Below are 22,113 nucleotides of genomic sequence, written 5' to 3'. Positions count from 1 at the left end.
TTTTTAATGCCTATTGTACTAAAGAGGTACAGCCGTTTCTGTTAGTAATGGTTTCAAAAAAGAAACACATATGTCAAGTAAGGTTTTGACATTATTCTAAAACACTGAAAAAGGAAGAATGCCACAAGGCAGGGATTCTTGTTCTGACCTAACTTACATACTACAACTTGTAAAAAGGTGCACAAATGTACAAAACATATCATAAATGAAATAGTCCAAATCTCAATATATAAAGTAGACCTATTCTTGGTGCCCTAAAACTGATAATTAAAGAGTTAAGTGGGTTTAACTTACAACCTATTAAAACACTACTACAACCAGTTGAATTATTTTGCTTTTAAATATACTACAATCAATACTTAAACAGTTCAATTATGAGAAAATAGCCATTGTCCTGAAAAAAAGAGCCATTTTATCATGCTTCTTGTTTTAATATACTGTATATTGAGTAGTTTTCATTTTGGGAGGCACAGTAACACATTTGTTAGCCCTACTGTCTCACCATGTCAAGGACTTAGACTTGAATCCTGGCCTGGAGTTCTCTGTCCAGAATGTACACAATCTCCTTCTGTTCCATGTGGATGTTCTCTGGACACCTGGGTTTCTTTGGTCTACTTTTCTTAAAGGTGAGTTACAGAGAGTATGTGCATAGGTGTGCCCTGCAATCTACCTGCTTTCAGACCTGGTCCTGCCTTGTGTTCAATGTTGCTGAATTAGGGTGTGTACTCCTGTCATTTTTTAATTTGGTCCTTTAAAACATACTGCTCAATATTTCATATAATGCAAAATTGGTTGCAGATAAAAAATGAATAATGGCAGGATTTACCTTAATAATATACTTTTATAGTCTTCTGTAATACTCTGGTAAGGCCTCTGAGAACTTACATGCTGTAGAAAATACTTGCGAGAAAGTGTGAATGAATGTCTTTTATAGAATTAGGCAGTAAAATGTTATTTCATAAATTGTTTCAATAGATCTACCATTACAAAGCTGTAAAACAGCCATGTGTGAAAGTAATCTGGCTGTTTTTCCCTTCTTCATTTTTTGAATTTATGTCTCCACCTCCTGAGCCATGGTTACCTTTGCCTTCATGTTCTTCATTATTAACACCTTGCTTTCCCTTAATCCAGCACACTTAGAGTCAGGCATTCTCATATCACTTTGGTGTATCTCAACACACTATGTATATCATGTGAAACTGCTGTGGTGCTCACCACCACCAAGTGCCATTTGATTTTTAATTTTTATGTCACTCTTTCAGGTAGCCTTAGAAACATTGCACATTGTTGCTGCACTTAATTGAAATTCATATGTTGCTTTCACAGTTTGCTTTTTTTATACGCTCCCCTGCACCAATCACTGAACCTACTTATTTGCATGATAGAATGCTAGCTCATACTGTTGGTGACTTGTTCCCAGGGTGATGTAATTTGTCAGAGCCATTACATAGCCCTCCCTTCAAAGTCACAGTTCCTACTGATCACTTCCAACTCCTTGCAACAGTACACAAACTCTTCAAAACAGCAGGGTGCTGTTTGTTTTCCAGCTAATCATGAGGCTGGTGACAGAGATACATTAGCACAGGGTTTGAGGACTTTGTTGTCAGGTAGTGAAGTGGGGATGTTGAGTGCTACGCTACCTAACATAAGAAGCAGCACTGATGTTGAGTTCTTCTCTGGCATGTTCTGCAGCAGGGGTGTTTAACGCTGTACTTCTATCATATGTGGGTAGGTGAAACTCTTTGTGTGTAGCTGCAGATGTACTAGTCTTTTGTAAACAACATTTCAGGATCGGATCATAGTGCTTAGACTCTCCAGCAACTCCTGAGAAAAAATCAGCAATTCCATTTTGGGTCTCTGGTCACTTGGTGCTTTGCTAAGTCAGACTGTAGGGCTTCTCCTGATCCCACTCCTGACACTAATGTAGTGGTGCGTTACTGTGGTGCTTGCTGGTGCAGAGTGCCAAGGGGTGCTTGCGCTTTTGAATGCTCTTATAGGTGGTTCACTGTCCTTAGAAGGACCAATCATCATTCCCACACTAGTTGGAATTCATATGCAATTATGGCAGGCTTGTTGTTTTCATTGGCTTCTCTGCAGCTGGTGCTGAAGCTGCTCATTTGCATGATGGAATGTCGGCTCATGCTGCTGGTAACTCTCCCAAAGTTTGATGCAACTTGTCAATGCCATTACAGTACTAATACAATGCAGTTATTGTAACCTCTTGCAGATCTTCTGGTTTTTCTTTCCAAGCTGAGTTATATCCTAATTTTGGGTAATACATTTGCACAGTAGTTAGCACTGCTAACTTACAGATCCAGTATGGTGAGTTCTCGTTCTGTAACTACTGCTGTCTGTGTGGAGTCTGTTCATTTTCAGTGTTTGTGTGTGTTTTCCTCTCTCATCCATAAAAACATGCATCTTTAATGAGTAATTTTAAATTATACCTGTTAAGTCTGTGTGCTTGAGTGGGCCTTGAAAATGAACTGGCATCCTATCAACAGTTTCTTCCTGCCTTGTACCCAATACAGCTGACATAGGCTGTTCCCATCAGAAACCCTAAATTGAAATTAACAGAGTGTGAGAATATTAGGTTAGTTTAGGTTAGGTTACATATTAATTAGAACATGCATCTAATCAGTCCACATTTCTACAATAAAAATACAGCATTATTTACAATTTTGTAATAAAATTTAAGCTTCTTTATCAGGAATTACATTATCTGGCTACATATCTCTAATAATTTTCTGTTTTATGTGCAGTGGCCACAGTGATCCCTAATACTATAAGGTATTACTTAAACAGACTTTTCATGTCATCATTTAATAAAAGATGAATTCACCTGAGTATGTATTCTTCTGGAAAAATTACTTTTTATTATTGCTTCACAAACCATATGTTCCATTCTTTTGTTGCTTTAATAACATATTAATACTTGAGAATGAAAACAAACATCTTTCCTCTGCATTTTCTTGGTATCTCTGCTAGAACATCTTCCCATAATTTAATGAAGTGCAGGTTTAAGTTGACTAGCAGTTAAGAGTGAGTGTGGGTGTGCGTGCCCCAGTAAAGACTGTATGCCTCAAAATAAGGTTAGTTACTGCATTGTGCTTAAAGCTGCCAACAGCTGACCCTGTCTTACCCTTGTAATTAAATGTATTGATTAGGTGTCTCGTACAATGCTTGAACTTGAGGCTGCCAAGATAAATTCTGGCTCCCACATCCATGTAATCCAACAAATAGATTGAGCAAAAGCATGATTGAGTAGTGTTTATGTGTTTTGATATCAATCTATATAGAGCCTATCAAACAAGTCAATTGTTGCAATAACTCTCCCTTTGAAATAAGAATTTGGTTCATACTTATTTTATATACTTTAAAATTTTAATGTTGAACACTGTTCTTAAAAACTGTATGTGAACACTAATTTCAATTTCTGCACAATGACTCTCTGAGGTGGAAAAAACAACCAATTAGCTCCACCCTGGAAGGGTAGTTTTGCATGCATTCGGGAAAAGTGAATCGTAAATACCTGACAGAAAAGGTGAGGTGATGCCTTGAGTGAGGAACACATTTGTCACTGCATACACGTTTCAACATGTGCATTGTCCTGAGCCACCTCAGGACACTCAGCAAGGCCATATTTAGAATTAAACCTGCAGCGTTGCATGTTCTAGCCCTACTTTCTTTCTACTAGAAAATACAGGGATTATAGATAAGACAAACTGTAATTTAAGTGATTATGCCACAAATAATTACAATAAAAATATTGGCTGTACAGACCAGCCTGCAACAAGAAGTACATCTGCTTATTATTGTAAAGAATTCAGAGTAGCGATGTTAGCAGTCTGGTTATGTATCAGCACATTTAGTACAGTATTGTATTTCTTAACTGACACAAATTATACAGAATGAAGTGTAGAGTCTGGACTGGCATTTTCCATTTTTCAATTCTGAAACCCAAATCTTTGCTTAATGAAGTGCTGCCACACTCTTATTGCCAGCTATAAGTTTCAGTTTACCTGAATGGATTTCCCTTTGAAATTCAGCCCTTTCTGATAAGATGATCAATACCTGATCATGTAACAGTCAGGGACATCTCTCTCTCTCTAAGGCATGAAATGACCCCAACTTCTGAACAATGGACTGCAATTCCAGTAGGAGTAGCAATGATGGACAGAGCTTTTCACCAGTGGTCAACCAAGAGGATGGGCTTATTTGCAGCCATGAAGTCAATGAAATGAAATTTGTTCACCTCTACAGCTTAGCTTGACCTGGCCATAATTTGGCTGCCCATAGCCAGACCCCATAGTTGATAAAGTATGGCCACAACAGTAGGTGAAGCAATGCTGTTACTCCAGAGGGCAATGTACTGGATTGAAAGGGTGGAATAGTTATCTGAGTTTGGACAAGGTTGTCATTAGTCCAGCCTTGCTGAGGACAGCAAGAACATGAGTAACAGAGGGAGAGACCATACGCAAGCCGCGCATTTGCCTTGCTAACGACAGTGACTGACTGATTACCAGTAGACTTAGCAGGTATAACTGTGTTATTATCCGAGGACACTTTGTGAAAAATCCATAAAAAATAACTCCAATACCGCCTACAATCAGAAGGTTTAAGCAAAGGTAAAGAAGGAGAGCTTCTGAATAAAGGATAGAAAGCATACTGAAAAATCCTTCCAAATGTCTGGAGAAAGCTGAAACTTATCCATTTTAATCTCATGAATTGAAAAATCAGGATTCATAGGTTGTGTGCCTTTTCCTATAAGAGAGGAAAGTTCTGTCTAAATCTAAGCAAAGAAAAAGAAATCATAAGTAATGTGTCTTTTTCTATAGGTGAGAAAAAGTTAAACTAAGCTTTTGTCATTTTATGTTTTGTGTTGTTTGTTAGTGACTTTTGTGTATATATATATCAATATACATATCTGTATATTTGCATATATCCATCTTCTGTTATTCTTATGTTATAAATAAAAGGTATTACTTTGCTTATTTCAAAAAGTGTGTCTGGGTTATTTGTTCAAGTAAGTCTTCATCTACATTTCAAATGGCAACAGAGAAAATGAAAGTGCTAATGTAGACTTAACGCCGATTTATGATCCTTGCTCATAAATTGTACAGGTCTCCTCATATTTTTGGCATTCTGGCCGGAAGGTGAAACAGAGATCCTACACCCATTTATCTACAATAATTTGCCATCCCTGGGGAGGACCAGTTCAAATGAATTTTCCTCACTTTTACTACAGGATGCATGTATTAATGAAACTCCTTTTTATTTGCAGAGGTTCCCCTGGTACTCTGCCTTTTTGGATTGATCTCCTTCGTGTGGCTCTGGGGAGGACTTCACATGGCATACCGACAACTTTGGATGCTTATATTCTTTGTCATCTTCAATACTTTGCTGGTAAGAGAGACACCATTTTGTGTGTAGTAGTTTTCTCCCTCTCATCTCTTGATTTAAAAAGGTTGAAGTTGCCCAAGTGCAGCAAGTACTTTAATAAGCTTTACTGTGTCTAATGTTCTTTAAATAGCACATCTTAAAATGTTGCTTTTTAGAAAACACATAATAACACATTTTAAGATGGAATAGAATTGAAAATTTGACAATTTGTTTTGAAACAGTGAAAGTTGACAAAACCATCATATTGATATTCACTAAACAGGTTGCTGTCAGACCAGCTTGATCGTCTTACAAGTTGTGTTACTCTAAATGGGCAGTGTATCTTTCAGTTTAATGTTATAATAATAGTCTCTAATTGGATATGTTTCTAACATATGCTAAAACTATTTCACTATACCAAACAACAAAACTGTAACTTCAGTTCTGTAGTTATGTATTGGCACCACTTTGGCTTAAGATTTCCTGAAAATTTCTGCTTTCTGGTTTCTTAACAAATCTGTTTGGCATTGCTGCTTCAAACATCTGTACATGATCAGCTAGAAGTTTTTGCGTGACAAATCTAAAAATAATATAACTGCTACATGGTTATTTAGCACAACAGGCAACTATCAAGCTGTATTGTGGTGAAATAATAAAAAATTCCAAGAATAAAAGTAAATTCAATTCAATTTACTTTTTTAGCACCCTTTCCTAAAGTAGGCTCAGAGCACTGCAGCAAGTTTAAAGGGAAAATACCAATTACATATTTTATATAAATTACACAATAGATACACATAAAAATACAGCTCAGATTAAACATACAGTAAAACAAAGCAATTTCAGACTGATTAATATAATGTATCCTATCGATATATGGCCATTAATATTATCATTGAGATATTGCCAAATAATACTAGAAGAGAGGTAAACAAAAACTCTGGGCAGTAGTGTTCTAGAGAAAATAAACTGGAAGGTCAAAGGGCAGATATAGTGCAAAGTCATAGACCTGGCAGAGCCGCAGTTCTAAAGACCTAATCCCACTGGCCACCCACTAAATGAAAAATTCAAGGTTTAGTGGCCAGTTTCTTTGAAAGGAGAAAAATATATAGTGGAAGATTTTTTACAATTGACATGCATCATTTAGAGTAGAGAAAGAAAAAGGTGGAGTAAAGTTTGTGTATTAAAGATGGACTACATGGATAATATTGCTTTGCACACAGCACTCTTGGTAATACAATAGTCATGTGAAGGTTTTGTAAACAGACATTTGCTGGGTTTTCTTCTCCAGGTGCCGCAATATCAAATCAACTTTGAGTCAACTATAAAACTGTTGCTGGGATCCTTGTGGTTTTTTTTAAACCTGTTTTTGTTTTTCCTGTATAAAGACCAGTATCTTTGTCTGTTTCATCTCTTATCTTGATTGTTGAAAAGTCATTTGGCTGTTTTGTTTCAAATTGTCATGCCTTCCCTTCGGAGCTCATCAATGATAGAAATAAATTCTGTAATCTTCCTTACATAGGCTAGTCAGTGGCAGCTGTCTGTTCTCAAGCACTGGTTAGAAACAATGATAAATGTGAATGGAGCAGAGGGTATTGGTGATGTTGATGCAAGCACATATCTTATTACCTCTAGGCTCCAAAGTCTTGCTTTAAATCCTGCATTTAGCTTCAGCAGAGCAGATGGTGTGTCTGCTGACTTTTCTTATGGTTTATGCTAACATGAAGAATATGCATTAATGAACCATTCAAATAATAATTATACACTAGAAACTAGAACAGAATTTTGCAGTAGGATGAAACATTTTAAAACAGGTTGACTTATTCTAACATGTTTAAATGATGCAATTATTTGTAATGTTTTACTAAGTGATAAATTATTTTTAAAATGCACATCTAGTAACCTTGTACATGTTCTCTAGTATGTGTACATCTGAATATATCTTGTTGACAGTTTCCAGTGAGTTAAATACCCATCATGTAGAAGTCTTTTGCTGGCCACTTAACAATATTATCAGTATACATCATGTAAAAGGAATCCAAGAAGCTAGGGGTTAAATGAAGTTACAACATCAGAGAAACACAACATCACTTACATCTGTCTACAGAGATTAGAGAGAGAATTCAGTGTGTGCAAAATTCTTGCATATGCTATACAGCCTCAGCTTACTGATTCTCCATTTGTGATGAGCACTAATGAGTGCTTCATCCTTTGACTTATTTTAAAAACAAGAGACATTTCATGTCACATCTTTAGTCCTCCTTTAGTGGACTGCAGTTTTTTGTGTCACGGTTTTGGAATGTCTAGTTGTAAATTTTGTGAGTTTTTGTACACTTGCAATTTTTTTTCCTAACTCTTACACTATTTTAATGCTATTCTTATCATGATTGTGAAATGTGGATGTTTGCAACTATTTGTGAATTTCCCTACACAGCTGCAGCCATATTGTTTATCATCACTGTGCTTGTTGCCAGTCAAATGATTTATACACTCATCGTTGTGCTCCTTAAAAAGATAATGTACTTTAAGTTTAGTTCTACAGTGACTCCTGTGGTTTAAGATGTATCAGATAAGGAAGACCAGAATTTATAAGTAAAGTTGTTATACTCACTAAGTGTGGTGCAGGAGACAGGTGACATATTAGTTGATTAGCACAATGAAGTAGGAAGATCACTGTACTCTGTTGCAATTAAATATTCTTACTTTTTTCTTTTGTGTCATTGGCTTTTATCTAGTTGATTTTTACAAGTACTATGTTTTTTGAGGTTGCTAACTTTATTTCAGAGATCTGCTTTTAATTCTCCTTCTACATTTCTTAAAGCTAAACTATTTTGTGGCATTATTGATGCCATTTTCAATTTAAGAGCAACAACTATTTGTGTTATGATAGTATCACCATGTGCAACCCTACAAAGGTCAGCCAATAACCCTTCCCCAGTGCAATATATTGGATTGTGTGAGATTTCACCTTGCCTGTACATTTTCTGGTTAAAAGAAAATAGGCAAAGTATTATTTCAGCTTTGAGTATTTGTTCTTGTTTAGGTTTTGACGAAAGGTTATGTTTGAATTCTCAGCAACAAACTTTGCCTTGTTTATTTCTAGGCTGATAGTCTGCTCCTCTTTCTACCTTCTCCCTCTGCTACATGCAAAACACTGTCATGTGAAAATAATGAACCTATAATGATCCTATAACAGACGCACATCTCCTAAAATCCACGTTTTGGATCTCATTCTGAAATCTCTCTGTCTTCTAATTGAGGTTAATGGAAGCTAAGAGGCACTTACTTTTCTTGACAACATATTCTGACTTCAGCTTTTGCTGGTGTTTCTAGTTTGTTCTTTTCAGACACTGTTTTGCCAAAACCTCAATTTGTTCATATCCTGGTTGCAATCTTCTGGTGTATCTCACAGAGATAACATTATCTTCCCAATATTCTTTAGGAAATACTTTTAAAAACAAAGATGCCAGAGTGGTTCTTCAGAGCCTTAGGGAAACTATTTTTGGTTCCCAAAAGACCCAACCACATGATGGTTTGAGAAAGAACCTTTATTTATTTGGATCCGTAACCTGCTCCCTACAGTAAATAACTATGAAGAGATGGTAACAGATTTGTGAGGTACCAATAAGTCATGATTTGAAAATGACTCTTGAGTACAATAACACAGGTTAAGTGCAGGTTTTCCTGACTTGTTAGTGTCCTGTGTGGTATAAGGCGCTTTATAGCGCCCCGTTGAACCCACCAGACAGACGTCCCAGACACACTTATAAAAGCACAAGAAGATTCTTTTAATATTTTCTTCAATAAAGTGCACAAAGCACAGCACACTCCACAATTCTCCAGTAATAAATCAATATAATAATCAATCACAATAAACACGATCCTCCACTCCCAGCAGCTCCGTTCTCCACCACCCAACTCCGGCTCGATCTGCTGGGCTTCCCACAATCCTTTTAAAGTTTCTGACCCGGAAGTATTCCGTCTCTGGGTCAAACGCCTTCTTCAGGTGTCCCGGAAGTACTGCGGGTTTCCGTCCTCATGACTCCTAAGTACTTCCGGGTTAACGTCACTGTAATAGTCCTTGGGTTCTTGGTGAGCACCCCCTGGCGGCACCCACGGTACCCAACAGGGCTGAAGAAACAGACTCCATGTCCCATGCTGCCCTGCGGGAGTCCGGAGAACCATTTCCGTCCAGGGGAGCTGCCATCTAGCGTCCTGGGGGATGTAGTGCCCTAAAATGGCTCTTTCTCTTAGTTGAGGGACGTCCCGACCAGACTGAAACGCCAGCCATCCATCACACCTGCTAAATAGCTATCATGCATTAAGGGTTTCATTTTTTTTTCTACTTATAAGAAAGTTATTTAAAGCACAAAGAATCAACTTCATATACAGAGAAGCCTTCCCAGAATGAAATGGTGCTTTGTCAAGCAATAGTTCTATGAAGAACCACACAACTTAGCAAAGAACCCTAAATGCCATTAAAGAACCAGAATTTTATAGATAGATAGATAGATAGATAGATAGATAGATAGATAGATAGATAGATAGATAGATAGATAGATAGATAGATAGATAGATAGATAGATAGATAGATAGATAGATAGATAGATAGATAGCAACATCATACATGTAAGACAACTCATCCATGGTAGTTCCATAGGCAGTCCTTAAGGTCAGAGTTTATTTTAACAGTTTTGTCAGTGTGACTAAAATAGCATAGGGTATCCTCCATCTTTTAGCATTTTTATTTCTGCACGTAAATGTATACTTGAGTTTACAAATTGCTGATATCAAGATAGTCCTCCTCCATTCTGCCAGACACAATATAACGATTGCCACTTATACCACTAAATTCATGAACACTTTTAATCCACAGGTCATGGGGCTGCTCAACAGATAAAATCTACATAAGTGTTACTAGTTTATATTGTCTGAGTTTGTATTTATAATAGTAATAAAAATGCATTTTATTTATAGGGCACTTTACATTAGTAGTAAATCTCAAAGTGCTACATAAAAAAAAAAAATTAATGTATGCTGTCATTATATGCCTGTAGCTGGTATTGTACTGCCACTAATCTGTTGGAGATATACAAATATCAATTTCAACGAACTCTGTACAAATGACAATAAACACAAACTATATTTTGAGAAAGTCTTTTAGGTACTGATTGATTTAAAGTAACATTCTTTCATGATTTTAAAGAACTGATAATTGCCTTCCTGTCAGTGACAGAGTTCTGTATAAATTTTGCCTTCTAAACTTTAATTTTTGCTTCTTACCACTATCAGCAGTCAATACCTGTTGCTAGCCTGGTCTGAGCTTTTTCATTTGGCTGCACTGATCCATGCATTCTACCACCAGGCTCTGCCTGCTGGCTTTAATTTCACACTTTAATGAAACCTGGACCAATCTTTTGTCACATTAGTTTATGTTTAATGGTCATTATACTTTATGTCTTCAGTACTTTCTTACTTGATCTGCAGTGTTCTCAGCTTCTTGTTCCTTACTGATATTCCTATTAACATGCTTTATACTCCAGAAAACCATGTCCAATTCCCCATAACAAAAGTCTCAGCAATTGTCATTGTGGTTCATGTTTCAGTTTTACTATTGAAGCAGTTGTCTCATTAAACATCTCAGGGAAATAATTTATTACATAACTAAAGAGGCAACATGGTGGTAACAAGGGATACGATTGCTGCCTCACAACACTAAAACCCAAGTTCAGCTCCAGTCTGTCATGCTTTATGCATGATGTTTAAATGTTCTCTCTTTGTTTAAATGTGTATCTTCTGGAGACCTTAGTTTCATTCCACAGTCCAGACATGTTCTATTGGGTCAATTGGCAATGACATGTTGTTGAATGCTGGTGTGCACAAGTGTACCATATTTTTGATTGGACTCCATTCCAGGGTTTTTGGCTTCCTTTGTACTGTATTATATCAGCCTTTGGATAAACAGTTTCGGAAAGTGGATGTGTGAATGGACATTAGTTCTGCTTCTCCTTAGAGGTTTCATTGATATGCACTGCAATCGCATTAAAGGTGAAGATGAAAGTGCAGTAATTTAAATAAGATGCCAGTCATTGTCACTGTGGCCCTCTTTATTGTGCTAGGCTAGAAAACAGTGTGCCTCTTAGTTGGAAGGCTATTTTCTTTCTTACTATAATGAGTTGGAATGGTGGATAAAGCCATCAGATACAATCATTGTGTCTAAATGACAGATTACAGCTATGTATCTTTATGTCTCATTGGCTGCCTGATAAATGGATATTTTCTGTGACTCTGCGGATCTAATTATAAGAACCACCTAAGGGTTTCTGAAAAATCTGTAGAATTCACTATGCCCATTCTTTTTTCTTTAGTTTGCATTCCCATTGTCATTTTCCCACCAACTAAGCTTCCATATTTGAAAAGCATCTTATTTTATTATTATTTTTGACAGTAATTGTGACAGTTCAGCTGATACAGTCAATGATAGACTGGACGAAGGCAGCCATTAAAGCAAGAAATGGAAAGTGAATTTTATGTTAAATATAGAATGCTGATATAAATATTTCAGGTGAAAGATATCAAAAGCAAAATTTATTCTGCTGAATAAGTTACATAAAATGAAAAAAAGAAAGAAGCGGTTTAAAATGTTGTCGGCAGTGGATTGACTAAGTTCTCTATTTTAAGAAACAATAATTACTTTCAATTTGCAATAAACAGAAAATATGACTTTTCACCTCACGTTCTAAATCTGATCAACCACATTTAGAGGAAGACATAAGATTGTGAATCAGTGGCTTATTTAAATATGCCATATATTACATGTTTTATTATAATCTCTACCACAGTTCTTACCATTAAATCATCTGCTTATAATTTCTGACATGGGTTTAAGCAAATATTTTATTCTCTACAGAATTGTCCTGTCTTCCCTTAGGATGTTTTTAAGACCCATCCCTCCATTTTTATACACAAATAATCCAAAAGTGGCTAGTATTGCTTCCTTATGATATTCAAATCCTGGGTTCTGATCTCAGCCCATGTACTTCTTGAGTTACGTTTGCACATTTTTTCTGTGTGTGTTTTTTCACTCATATCTTCCAGCTTTCATTCAAAATCCCAAAGACATACAGGCTAGTTTAATTATGTTCTGTAAAAGGATACCAAAAAAGTGAGTGTCAGTGTGAATGTGGCGCAAAAAAAATAATTCAATAATCTCTATAAAGGTGATCACAAGCTGCAATCAATCCCATAAATAAAATGTCCCAGTAAAGAACCAGCACTAGTTCACATGCTGGTCCACCACAAGCTGTCCACACTTACAGTACTAACCCTCTTAGAAAGACTGACTTTCAGAGAAATCAGATCAAATAATAAAATAGTATATTAAGATTCGAGAGAAGATGGAATATTCCGTTTATTCGAACTTCACCAGAAATGCATTAATGCATTAATCATACTCCCAACATCAAGCAGAGAGAGAAAGTGGTGATGTATGGCGGGTATGGAGTGATTACCTGCAGAGTTTTAAATGAGGATAGCACTAGTAATACACATGGTAACTCAGAATGTGTCAGAAGAAAACTTTCCCTCCATTATATCAACAAAGGCACAAATGCACCAATCATTTGTGTTGATTAATTTACATCGAAAACAATAAATATAAAGATATGTGTAGAAAATATATGTCATTTACAAACTAAAACAGGGAGTGTTCCTAAAAAATAATACTTTTGTATAATTATAAAATGTTTACCTCTTTACAAACCTTTATAGGACAAGATATAAGAAAAAAAACAAGTCTATGCTTGTTCATTATGTCTTCTAAACATCTTTTTCAGGGTCTCTATGTATTTGTTGTGTACTTCATATTGCACAACCAACTATGCTGGCCAGTAAAAGCCAGTTACAGTATGGAAATGAATGGGCACACCACTCCAGGATCTGCATTTCAGGGTACTGGCATACCATCGATAGATGGAGAGATCAGCAAATCAACACAAAACCTTATCACAGCTATGGAGGAGGTAATGTTATTTTTTATCCTTAACATATATATTTGACCACAGTGGGGCTAAATGGCTTTCTTCATATTAGAGATTCTCTTTCTTAAGTTTTGAAATAAACAGGTTTTTGTACTGTTGCATTATTCATTTATTTACAGAAATAGTGGTGCAGTTGCAGAGCCCAGTTTACGTAAATAGAAATGGCTAGACTTAATAGAAAATGTAGAAAATAAAAACATATAAGGAAAACTAAAAAACTGACTGGGAGCTCTACAACTTTTAAAAGCATTAATTGTTATCCTTTCTTAAATAAATGCTAGAATTTACATGAAAACAGATAATGTTGTGTTGCTAATAGATTTGTTTGTGAAAAATCTGTTAAGTGTTTGAGAGTTACTTCTCAAAGATACATTGCTTCCTAAATGAAAAGTCTGAGTTACAAGGACAGTAATGAATGCAAATCTCAACCTGTTTTAATACTTTTAGAGTTTTACAAGAACAACATGGTCTGACTTATCAATCCAAATGACTTAATAAATGGTATTGTAAATAATATATTTGTAATCAGTCTTTATTTTGAGGTTGCCAGTTGGGAATTGCAACAATCCCACTTCTCCATCACTAAAACTGTCTTTCTGTACTTTTTATGAGACTTTGTCAGTAGCATTGTAATAATGATGTGCAATATCATCTTTTTAAAAGTTTTCCCTAGATTGAATTAGTATTATTTTTATCCTTGTACTATGCATTTGGAAGATGTCTTATTTAAAACGATTTAGGGTAAGTTCACATTACACAACTTTAAAAATCCTTTTCAAAAAACTTTTTTTTTCTCATAACCTGTTATCTTCTTAGTGTGGTGGTGTTCATACTACACAATTAAACACAGATAAGGTTCACAAACTTCATTTTTTTCTGTTGGGATCTCAACAAAGAGCATCTGATTCCAAAACTGCCTTGTCTCAAAAAACACATAAGAAATGACTCTTTCTCTCCATGTGACATAATGGAGGCTGAAGACATTATTAATACTAATTATTTTTTACTTCCTTAAATGTTTATTTTTAAACAATCAACACATAAATTGATCACCTCTAGCAACCCCCCAAATTCTTAAGTTGATATAATTGTCGATCATCATAAAATCATTTTCTCATTTTTTAGCATCTGCCATGGTTGTATATACAATAATGAGTCATTATAGAATTCAAAACATTATTTTAAAAAATCAAGAAATGTCAAAGAGTTTTAAACCATCAGTGTTTAAAATGCCAACTTGTTTTACTGCTGTTCTTAATAACAGTGTTGAACGTATGTATGAGGTATAGTCTCACCAAATGTTCATTCAATTGACTAAAAGAAGAAATATTGCTGGGTACTGAAAATAAAACATCAACTGAGAAATATTAATTGTTTTATTATAATGTCTTTTGGTTCACCCTAAATAACTGGTGAGTTTTAAGAACTTGAAATAGGAAGTCTAGCCAGAGACCCAGGTTAAAGTCTATGGAAGTAACATCAATTTAAATGTTTGTATTTAAGAATAGCCTCTTAATAAATGAACAAGTCACAGACATGTCTCTGGCAAATATTGTTTTTTGAATATATGATTTAGGACAAACTCTCTGATTTATGTAAACTGATACAAAAACTAAACAGAAAAAAAAGTTGTAGAAATTAATATTGTATATTTTTGAAAGGCAGAAGGATGGTGTATAAAGTAGAACTGCTCCCACAGAGCACAATACTTGATTTATGTTCCCATTTACTTTACATTTTCAGCATCAGTGCCACTTTATCTTAACCTCTCATACCTGAGAAAGATGGAGTGACCCTCAATAAAAGATAAACATCAATCAGCTACCCTTGTGGTTCCTACCAGCATTGCAGTGGGTCACATGTAGGCATTTAGGCCATGCCAAAATAATACATCTAAGCTACTGACTATACTACAATTCTTAAAATGTGCAGCCATAAGACAGCACTGGGCTATCTGAAAAAGGTGAATTCACCATTTCATTATTTTTATTTATGGAAATGACAGAAGTGGATGAACCATAATTAGAAACAAATGACTCAATGCACAGATGCCTGTAGTTTAAAACTGATTATTGCAAAATCATCTTGCTCTGCACTGTTAATATACAGTAAGTTAGCTAAGCCTAAAGTATAAATATATTTTCCTCCTAAAGTTAAGTTGCAGTGCACATATTATATTCCATGTATTTACTTACAGCAAATGATAAACCACAAATAACTATTTAACCCTTTTCTTTGTACACAACTGATGATGGGTGCCATTATGGTGCAGCAGGCAGCATTGGCCCTCTGGTTGCTCAGACGGGTACCTAAGCCATGCACTATCTCTGTCATGTCAAGATTCCAAAATGTTGCTGAATGTGTCATGACATTCTCAAAAATGTACTATTTCTGTTAATAAAATTTAGAAAATAACATTCATTTTAGATTGACAGTAAATGAACCAGAGAAAGTAATGTGATTGCAATAATGACATGGAATACTAAATAACTATCCCAGAACAGAGATCCAAATCTATTCTGTCATGGCTGTGGAATAGTGGACTAAATCGTTTCCTGTGTACAACTAGTCGAGGGGTTATGTGAGTATGCATGTCTGCATGTGATTTTTGTACCAGGAGAAAGATAATGACCCCATTCTTTTGAGTTTGTTGTAAGAGGTGCTTTGAGAACATGGGTTTCCAGGATGAGTGCTGTATATCACCCAGTCTTTGTCTTAGTGGAGCAAACATTTTATTCACATTGTTGATGTTACATTAGTCCTTTCAGAATGGGCACTGCATTCTGACAGGGTATCATTTTTGTGAATGTCATAGCCAGAGTATCAAGGTACATATGAATTTGGGAGAGTGTCTAGTTTGAGGATCTTGGGAGGTCTATTTCTACTATTTCTGAAGATGTTCTCCTGCTCTAATCAGTTTTTTAAGTGCAAAATGGAGCAGTCACAGACTTGTGTCTTTGTGTAAGGGTAGGAATCAGGGCCTCCAGCTTCCTCTTTGCTGGTAAATGGAGAGCATGATCCCCAACAAATAAAGATTAAGATAACTCTAAGTGAGACTGATGAACTCATTTGTTTAACAGCCTCAGTATTGTACTGAACAGTGAAGGCGAAGCAGGAATTATATATTTACCATTGTTATCACCCTTACCTCATATCATGAGCTATTTCAACTGATTAAGAAAATGGGACTGCAGACATAGCTGGCCAAAACCTGGTTACTCCTAAGAACTACCAAGCTTGTTCCCTATGAAGGAATGAGAATCTTAGAAGTATGGAATGATCTCAGCTTAACATGACATCAGGAGCATTGCAGGACCAGTTGTTTTAACAAACTTATGAATGATTAATTATTTTGGTTTAATCTTAGGTATTATTAACTTTCCAATGTGTACTTTTTATACTTTTATTGTGTGTCTTTAAAGAATGACATACCTATATTCATTGTGACAAGCTTATCCTAATTTTTTCTTCTGATTCTTCTTGTCACATACTGATGTTCTGTAGCAACTTAGTTTCACAGATGAGACAAAACATTATGACTACTCCAATACAAAGCGTATGACATTGACTATCTCGTAACAACTGCACATGTCAAGGTCAGGGATATATTAGATGGTAAACTGGCATTAGGTACTCATAGTCAACATACTGAATGCAGAAAAACAGGGTCACAGCATTTCTGAAGCTGCAAGGTTTGTGGGGTGTTCACAGTCCACCATGGTCAGTACCTACTCCCTGTGGCCCAAATAAAGAAAAAATGCAAACCACCGGCTGAGTGTTGAGATGCCAAGACTCATTCATGCAAGAGGTCAACAAAAGCTATCCTATCTGGTACATACCAACTAAAGAGCTATTGTGGCACAAATCATAGATCGTTTTAATGATGGTTACAGGAGTAATGTGTCATGACACCCAGTACATCCAAACCTGCAGCATATGGGACTGCATAAGTGCAAGTCATTCAGCATCCATGCTATCCATGTTACGATATGGGGTTGGTTGTTAATTTTTTATTCAGTTTTGTTAGCCAATTGGTATAATCTTATTCTTGACTTGAAGGTTTTCTAAGTCAAGTATTCTAATTATGTCATTTGTTGTGTGATTTTACTAATAGTTTAAGAGTTGTGTTTATTTTTATAACATTTTGGATGTCATTTAAGTTCTCACAGTCACCATCAGTTTTGGTACCCATTGCTACATCCGCGCCCCGCATTGCTAGTGTTTTGGCCTCAGAGGTTGTGTCCCATCGGTAATCAGGTTAAAGGGTCAGCTTTTGGTTCACTTTCTCATACGATCTGCTGATTCCAAACAACTTTAAAATACCTTTTTGGTATTATTCTTCTTGCCATTTTCCTTCAGTAATTTAGTTTGAATTGTTGACCATGTATTTTGTCTCACACCCTGATTTTGTTGCTATTTTCTGATCTCCCAACTTTGATCCTTTAATTTTTTCTGAATAGCATCTACCTTTTTTCCCCAAAATATATTATGTCAGTGCTCTGCCAGGACAAACCCCTTTCCACTGGCATCAGTACTGGATCTTGGATCAATGAATCAAATGAATAATTTTTTCTGTTGCATCATGTGAATAGCCAGGATTGTAGATGTTGTTTACCTGGAAAGGAAATTACGCCAAGGTACTCAATGGGATGAAGACAATCTGATAAAGGGAGTATAATGCTTTGGGAAATGTTCTGCTGAACATTGGGTCTGAGCATTCATGTGGACGTTAATTTGATATGTACCATCTACTTAGATAATGATGAAGGCCAGGTACACCACTTTTTGGCAATGGTATTCCTTGATGGAAGTGACATCTTTCAGCAGGATAATTCACCCTGCCACACATCATGGATAATTTAGGAATGTTTTAGACATGATGAAGAATTCAAGGTGTTGCTCTGCCCTCCAAATTCTCCAATCAATGTGTTGGAACAATAAGTCTGATTTGCGATGGCTCGCTCACTCCTTACAGGAGTCAGAGGATCTTCAGCTAAGTCTGGTACCAGATATCACAGGACACATTCAGAGGTCTTTTAATGCCAACTACTTAATTACAATATTACAGTCTCCAAAGTTATCAGCCTTAAAACTATTAAAAAGCAGCAAAAAATAATAAACTGCTTTAAAAGCTATAGAAAAATCATAAAAATGATTCATATTTAAAATATATGTGTCTATACAGGGATACTGAATATTAAAAATATTACCAAAGCATTAAAGAAAAAGTAATGTTTCATTTGAAGAAAATGTGTAACAAAGCAACCTCTTTGTCCTTTGGACCAATATGCTTATCTTCTTAACTTTTCTTGTTGTTCCTCTCCAGCCTTTGGCTAGTGCTACTCCTTTTTTTTCACAGAATATAACAGAAAGATAAAACCAACCTGAAATGACTCTTATCTGCTCACTTTAGAGAAACACCTGGACAGAACTATAGAGTGATATCTCAATATGGCCATTTACTTCAACATTCAAAAATTAGATAGATAGATAGATAGATAGATAGATAGATAGATAGATAGATAGATAGATAGATAGATAGATAGATAGATAGATAGATAGATAGATAGATAGATAGATAGATAGATAGATAGATAGATAGATGTGTATGATGTGCTCATAACATTTTTATTTTTTAATCTCAGTATCAAGTGCAGTCTATTATTATTCTATTGCCAGAGAGGCTTTAACATAGCTTTAATAGTTGATTAGGCCAGTTTTATTCATGACAATGTTTAACATGTAATGCAGCTAAATATTCCTTCTAGTATTAGTGCGGTGACTTATAAACTTACAATTTTAAACAAATGTTTCACTATGCTACTTTAATTTTTATAGTCTGGTTGTATTTTCCTAAAATATCACTAGTTACATTAATAAACTAAGAAATCATGATGGCACAGCAGGTATTGTTGCTGACTCATAACTCTTGGATGCTTGGTTTAAAAAAGATTTTGAATATAGATGGATGACACAGAATAGCACAAAAGGCAAAGCGTTCCTGTTTCTATAATGTGTTGATTAGCACAAACAAGTAAGAATTTCAATTTCACCATTTTCAGAGTTTACAAGTTACAATAAGGACTCCATAAACTTATTAGAACTGCCTCTTATAACAAATGTTTTTTCTTCTTCTATTTTTTGTACTTGTTCTACTTTCAAATAGGCTTGGCTTCTGCACTGAGTTTGCATGCTCTTTATCCAAGTAGGGTGTGCCTCATACCACTCATCAGCCAAAAAGAGGAAGTTAAGATAACACGAATTACTCTGGCATCATGCCCAGTGAGTAAGACTACAATTAATCCTGTTATTTAGACTTTATTACACAATTCTTTGAGGTAATGAAGACAGGCAGGGGCGCTGAGGGAGAAGAGTACCATCAGCATGGTACAGGGCAAAGTTAGGTTCAAAGGCACATTTGTAGAACAGCTGTGGGGTTCTCTGTATGCTGTAGAAGGGAGCACAGATGCCTGAGAGGATTAGTATGTCTTGCAGTTGTGCTGTATGCTGTTGAAGAACATCAAGCATGGAAATCAGCGTGAGCAAGAAAGAGACCCTCACCAGAAATATATGACAACCAAGCATGGGCAACCTCGGACTAAAAGCAACTACAGTAGAGATACCCGTTTATCACAGGCCAAGCATTCACGCATACTTAACTCTGTGTGCCAATTTAGCATCAGCAGACAACCTAACCAGCACTTCTTAGGGATGTAGGAGGAAACTAGTGTTCACTTTATTAAAAGAATTTGTCTTCAGTGTTAACAATTTGAAGACCAGTGGGGTCTCCATAATGCTGACAGGCATTTCTGTCTGGAGATTGAGTCCACTGAAGCTAAAATTTCAACTTCCAACAGCTGTTTAATTTACAATGAGAATTTTTAGCAAGCTTGCATCTTGAGATGGCAGTGTGAGCTCTGGAGTATAGGCATTAATAAATTCTGTATATTACAGGACAGTTGAATCAACTTTGTACTGTTACTAGCTGTGTATACTGTATTATTATCATTATTAGATGTTTATGATTTTCACTTGTTTACACCATTCAGTCAAATGCCAGTACTCTGTGTGTTACAGTGATGTGTTAACGTGATACTCGAAGAGTGCAAAGCCTTTCCCAATTAGAAGTTCAAGCACCACTACCCAGGGCTAGCGTTTCTCCCCTTGAAAAATTGCAGCATTGAAGAGCGGGGAGCATGGAGGGATACTCCTTTAAAGTTTTAAGTGTCGCAATCAAAGAGTGTGGGGGGGGGGGGCTCAGTTTTCAGTGCCGCATTTGGAGGCTGGAGGTTGATATAATTGGTATGCATCTAAGAGTGCCAATAGTCAACTGCAACAAACAGCATTTGCTAACTATTGAGCTTTGAATCTTCCGTGTACTTTGCCAAACTTTCTCTTTCTATTTTACAACATGATCATGTTTCTTTTTTCCTGTCCAAGATATCTCTCCATCTTCAGTTGTCCATGCACCCTTTTGGTTAGTGGTGCTATTTGCATTGCCCATCAATCATTTCTCCTGTGTCCTTTATTTGTACAAAGCACACTCTAAGCCCAGTGCAGAGCATGAAATTAGCATAATATTGTGACGAGGTAGTTCCTATTGTCTGGCTTTTTGCAAAATTACCACCAACTAAACAATCTTTTTTTCTTTGAGGAGAATTAATTTTCTCTTTATTCACTGTTTCACCTTATTGAATAATGCAACCTTTAACAGTTACCTATTGGCTCAGTTATATGCAACCAAAAGCTGCCTGCCAGTGTGAAACTAGCCATGGATGGTAGAGGAAGAGAATTCTGTTTCATAGAGTACATGACCCCACTTCACTGAGAAATCCAGTAATCCTGTTTGATTCATGAAAGCACATTTCAGGATTTACAGCTCAGACGTCTTTTTTTTTTCTTGATGAGAAAGCTTTTCAACTCCAAGAGAAAACATGATGAAAGGGCAGGAGCAAATATTTTCCTGAATTCATCTAGTGAACATTGTGAACCAGCCACTCCCTGAGAGTGACAATTAAACCAAATTTGTCTTTCATCATTGTGTCTTATTTTGAGCCAAAAGCTCATTTGTTATGGTAGGGAAGTACTGTAAAGGTATATTTGAAAGTACTCCATTAAGAGGTTAAGTTATAATTCTTCCACAAAAAGAATTATACATTTATAAGTGAATATATTGGTGTTAAAATTAAATGCTGTCTGTTGCTATATATTGCGGTTGTACTTTTTAATTTCAATGTAATGCAAAATGAACATATTTTACTGGTTGGAGTTATCAAAAGGTAACAAAGAGAAAAGTGCTTTATTATTATTATTATTAAAGCATATCAAATATATTTTCCTTCTGTTCAGCCTTTTTTTTCTTAAGCTAGGGGGCTATGCCCCCTGCTCGCTTCACTTGGCAACCCCCGGGCAGACACTATGCACTAGCCACTTCACAGCGCTGCCGCTAGTGTATGGGAAAGTGGATGTACAATTTAAACAGATTGTTATTTTCATGAGAATTGTCACATATGCTTAATAAAACTAACTATTTTACATAAAACATAATAAATTGAAAGAAAATTATGTTTCATGTTGCATTAGAGGTATTCATTGGGTTATAAGTTTTCGTTCCGTTTAGCTTTGAAATTAACACGCAAATACTTTTTAAACTTACACTTTAACTGTAAAACTTCAGTAAAAACAATATTTGGAATTA

The 22,113-nt window shown here is 35.8% G+C and overlaps 1 protein-coding gene across 1 annotated transcript in view; it reads left to right on the top strand.

Annotated features, from left to right (window-relative positions):
* Nucleotides 1-22,113, top strand: part of adgrv1 (adhesion G protein-coupled receptor V1) — a 697,787-nt gene that overhangs the window by 655,984 nt on the left and 19,690 nt on the right. The window contains exons 87-88 of the mRNA XM_051930189.1: nucleotides 5,282-5,403; nucleotides 13,212-13,397. Coding sequence (XP_051786149.1) covers nucleotides 5,282-5,403; nucleotides 13,212-13,397 — 308 coding nt within the window. The remainder of the gene's footprint in view (nucleotides 1-5,281; nucleotides 5,404-13,211; nucleotides 13,398-22,113) is intronic.

This window comes from Erpetoichthys calabaricus, chromosome 7 (genome assembly GCF_900747795.2).
Source record: "Erpetoichthys calabaricus chromosome 7, fErpCal1.3, whole genome shotgun sequence".
In the NCBI taxonomy this organism is placed as follows: domain Eukaryota; kingdom Metazoa; phylum Chordata; class Cladistia; order Polypteriformes; family Polypteridae; genus Erpetoichthys; species Erpetoichthys calabaricus.
Note: the sequence above shows the minus strand (reverse complement) of the source record. Positions and strands in the feature narration are given on the sequence as shown.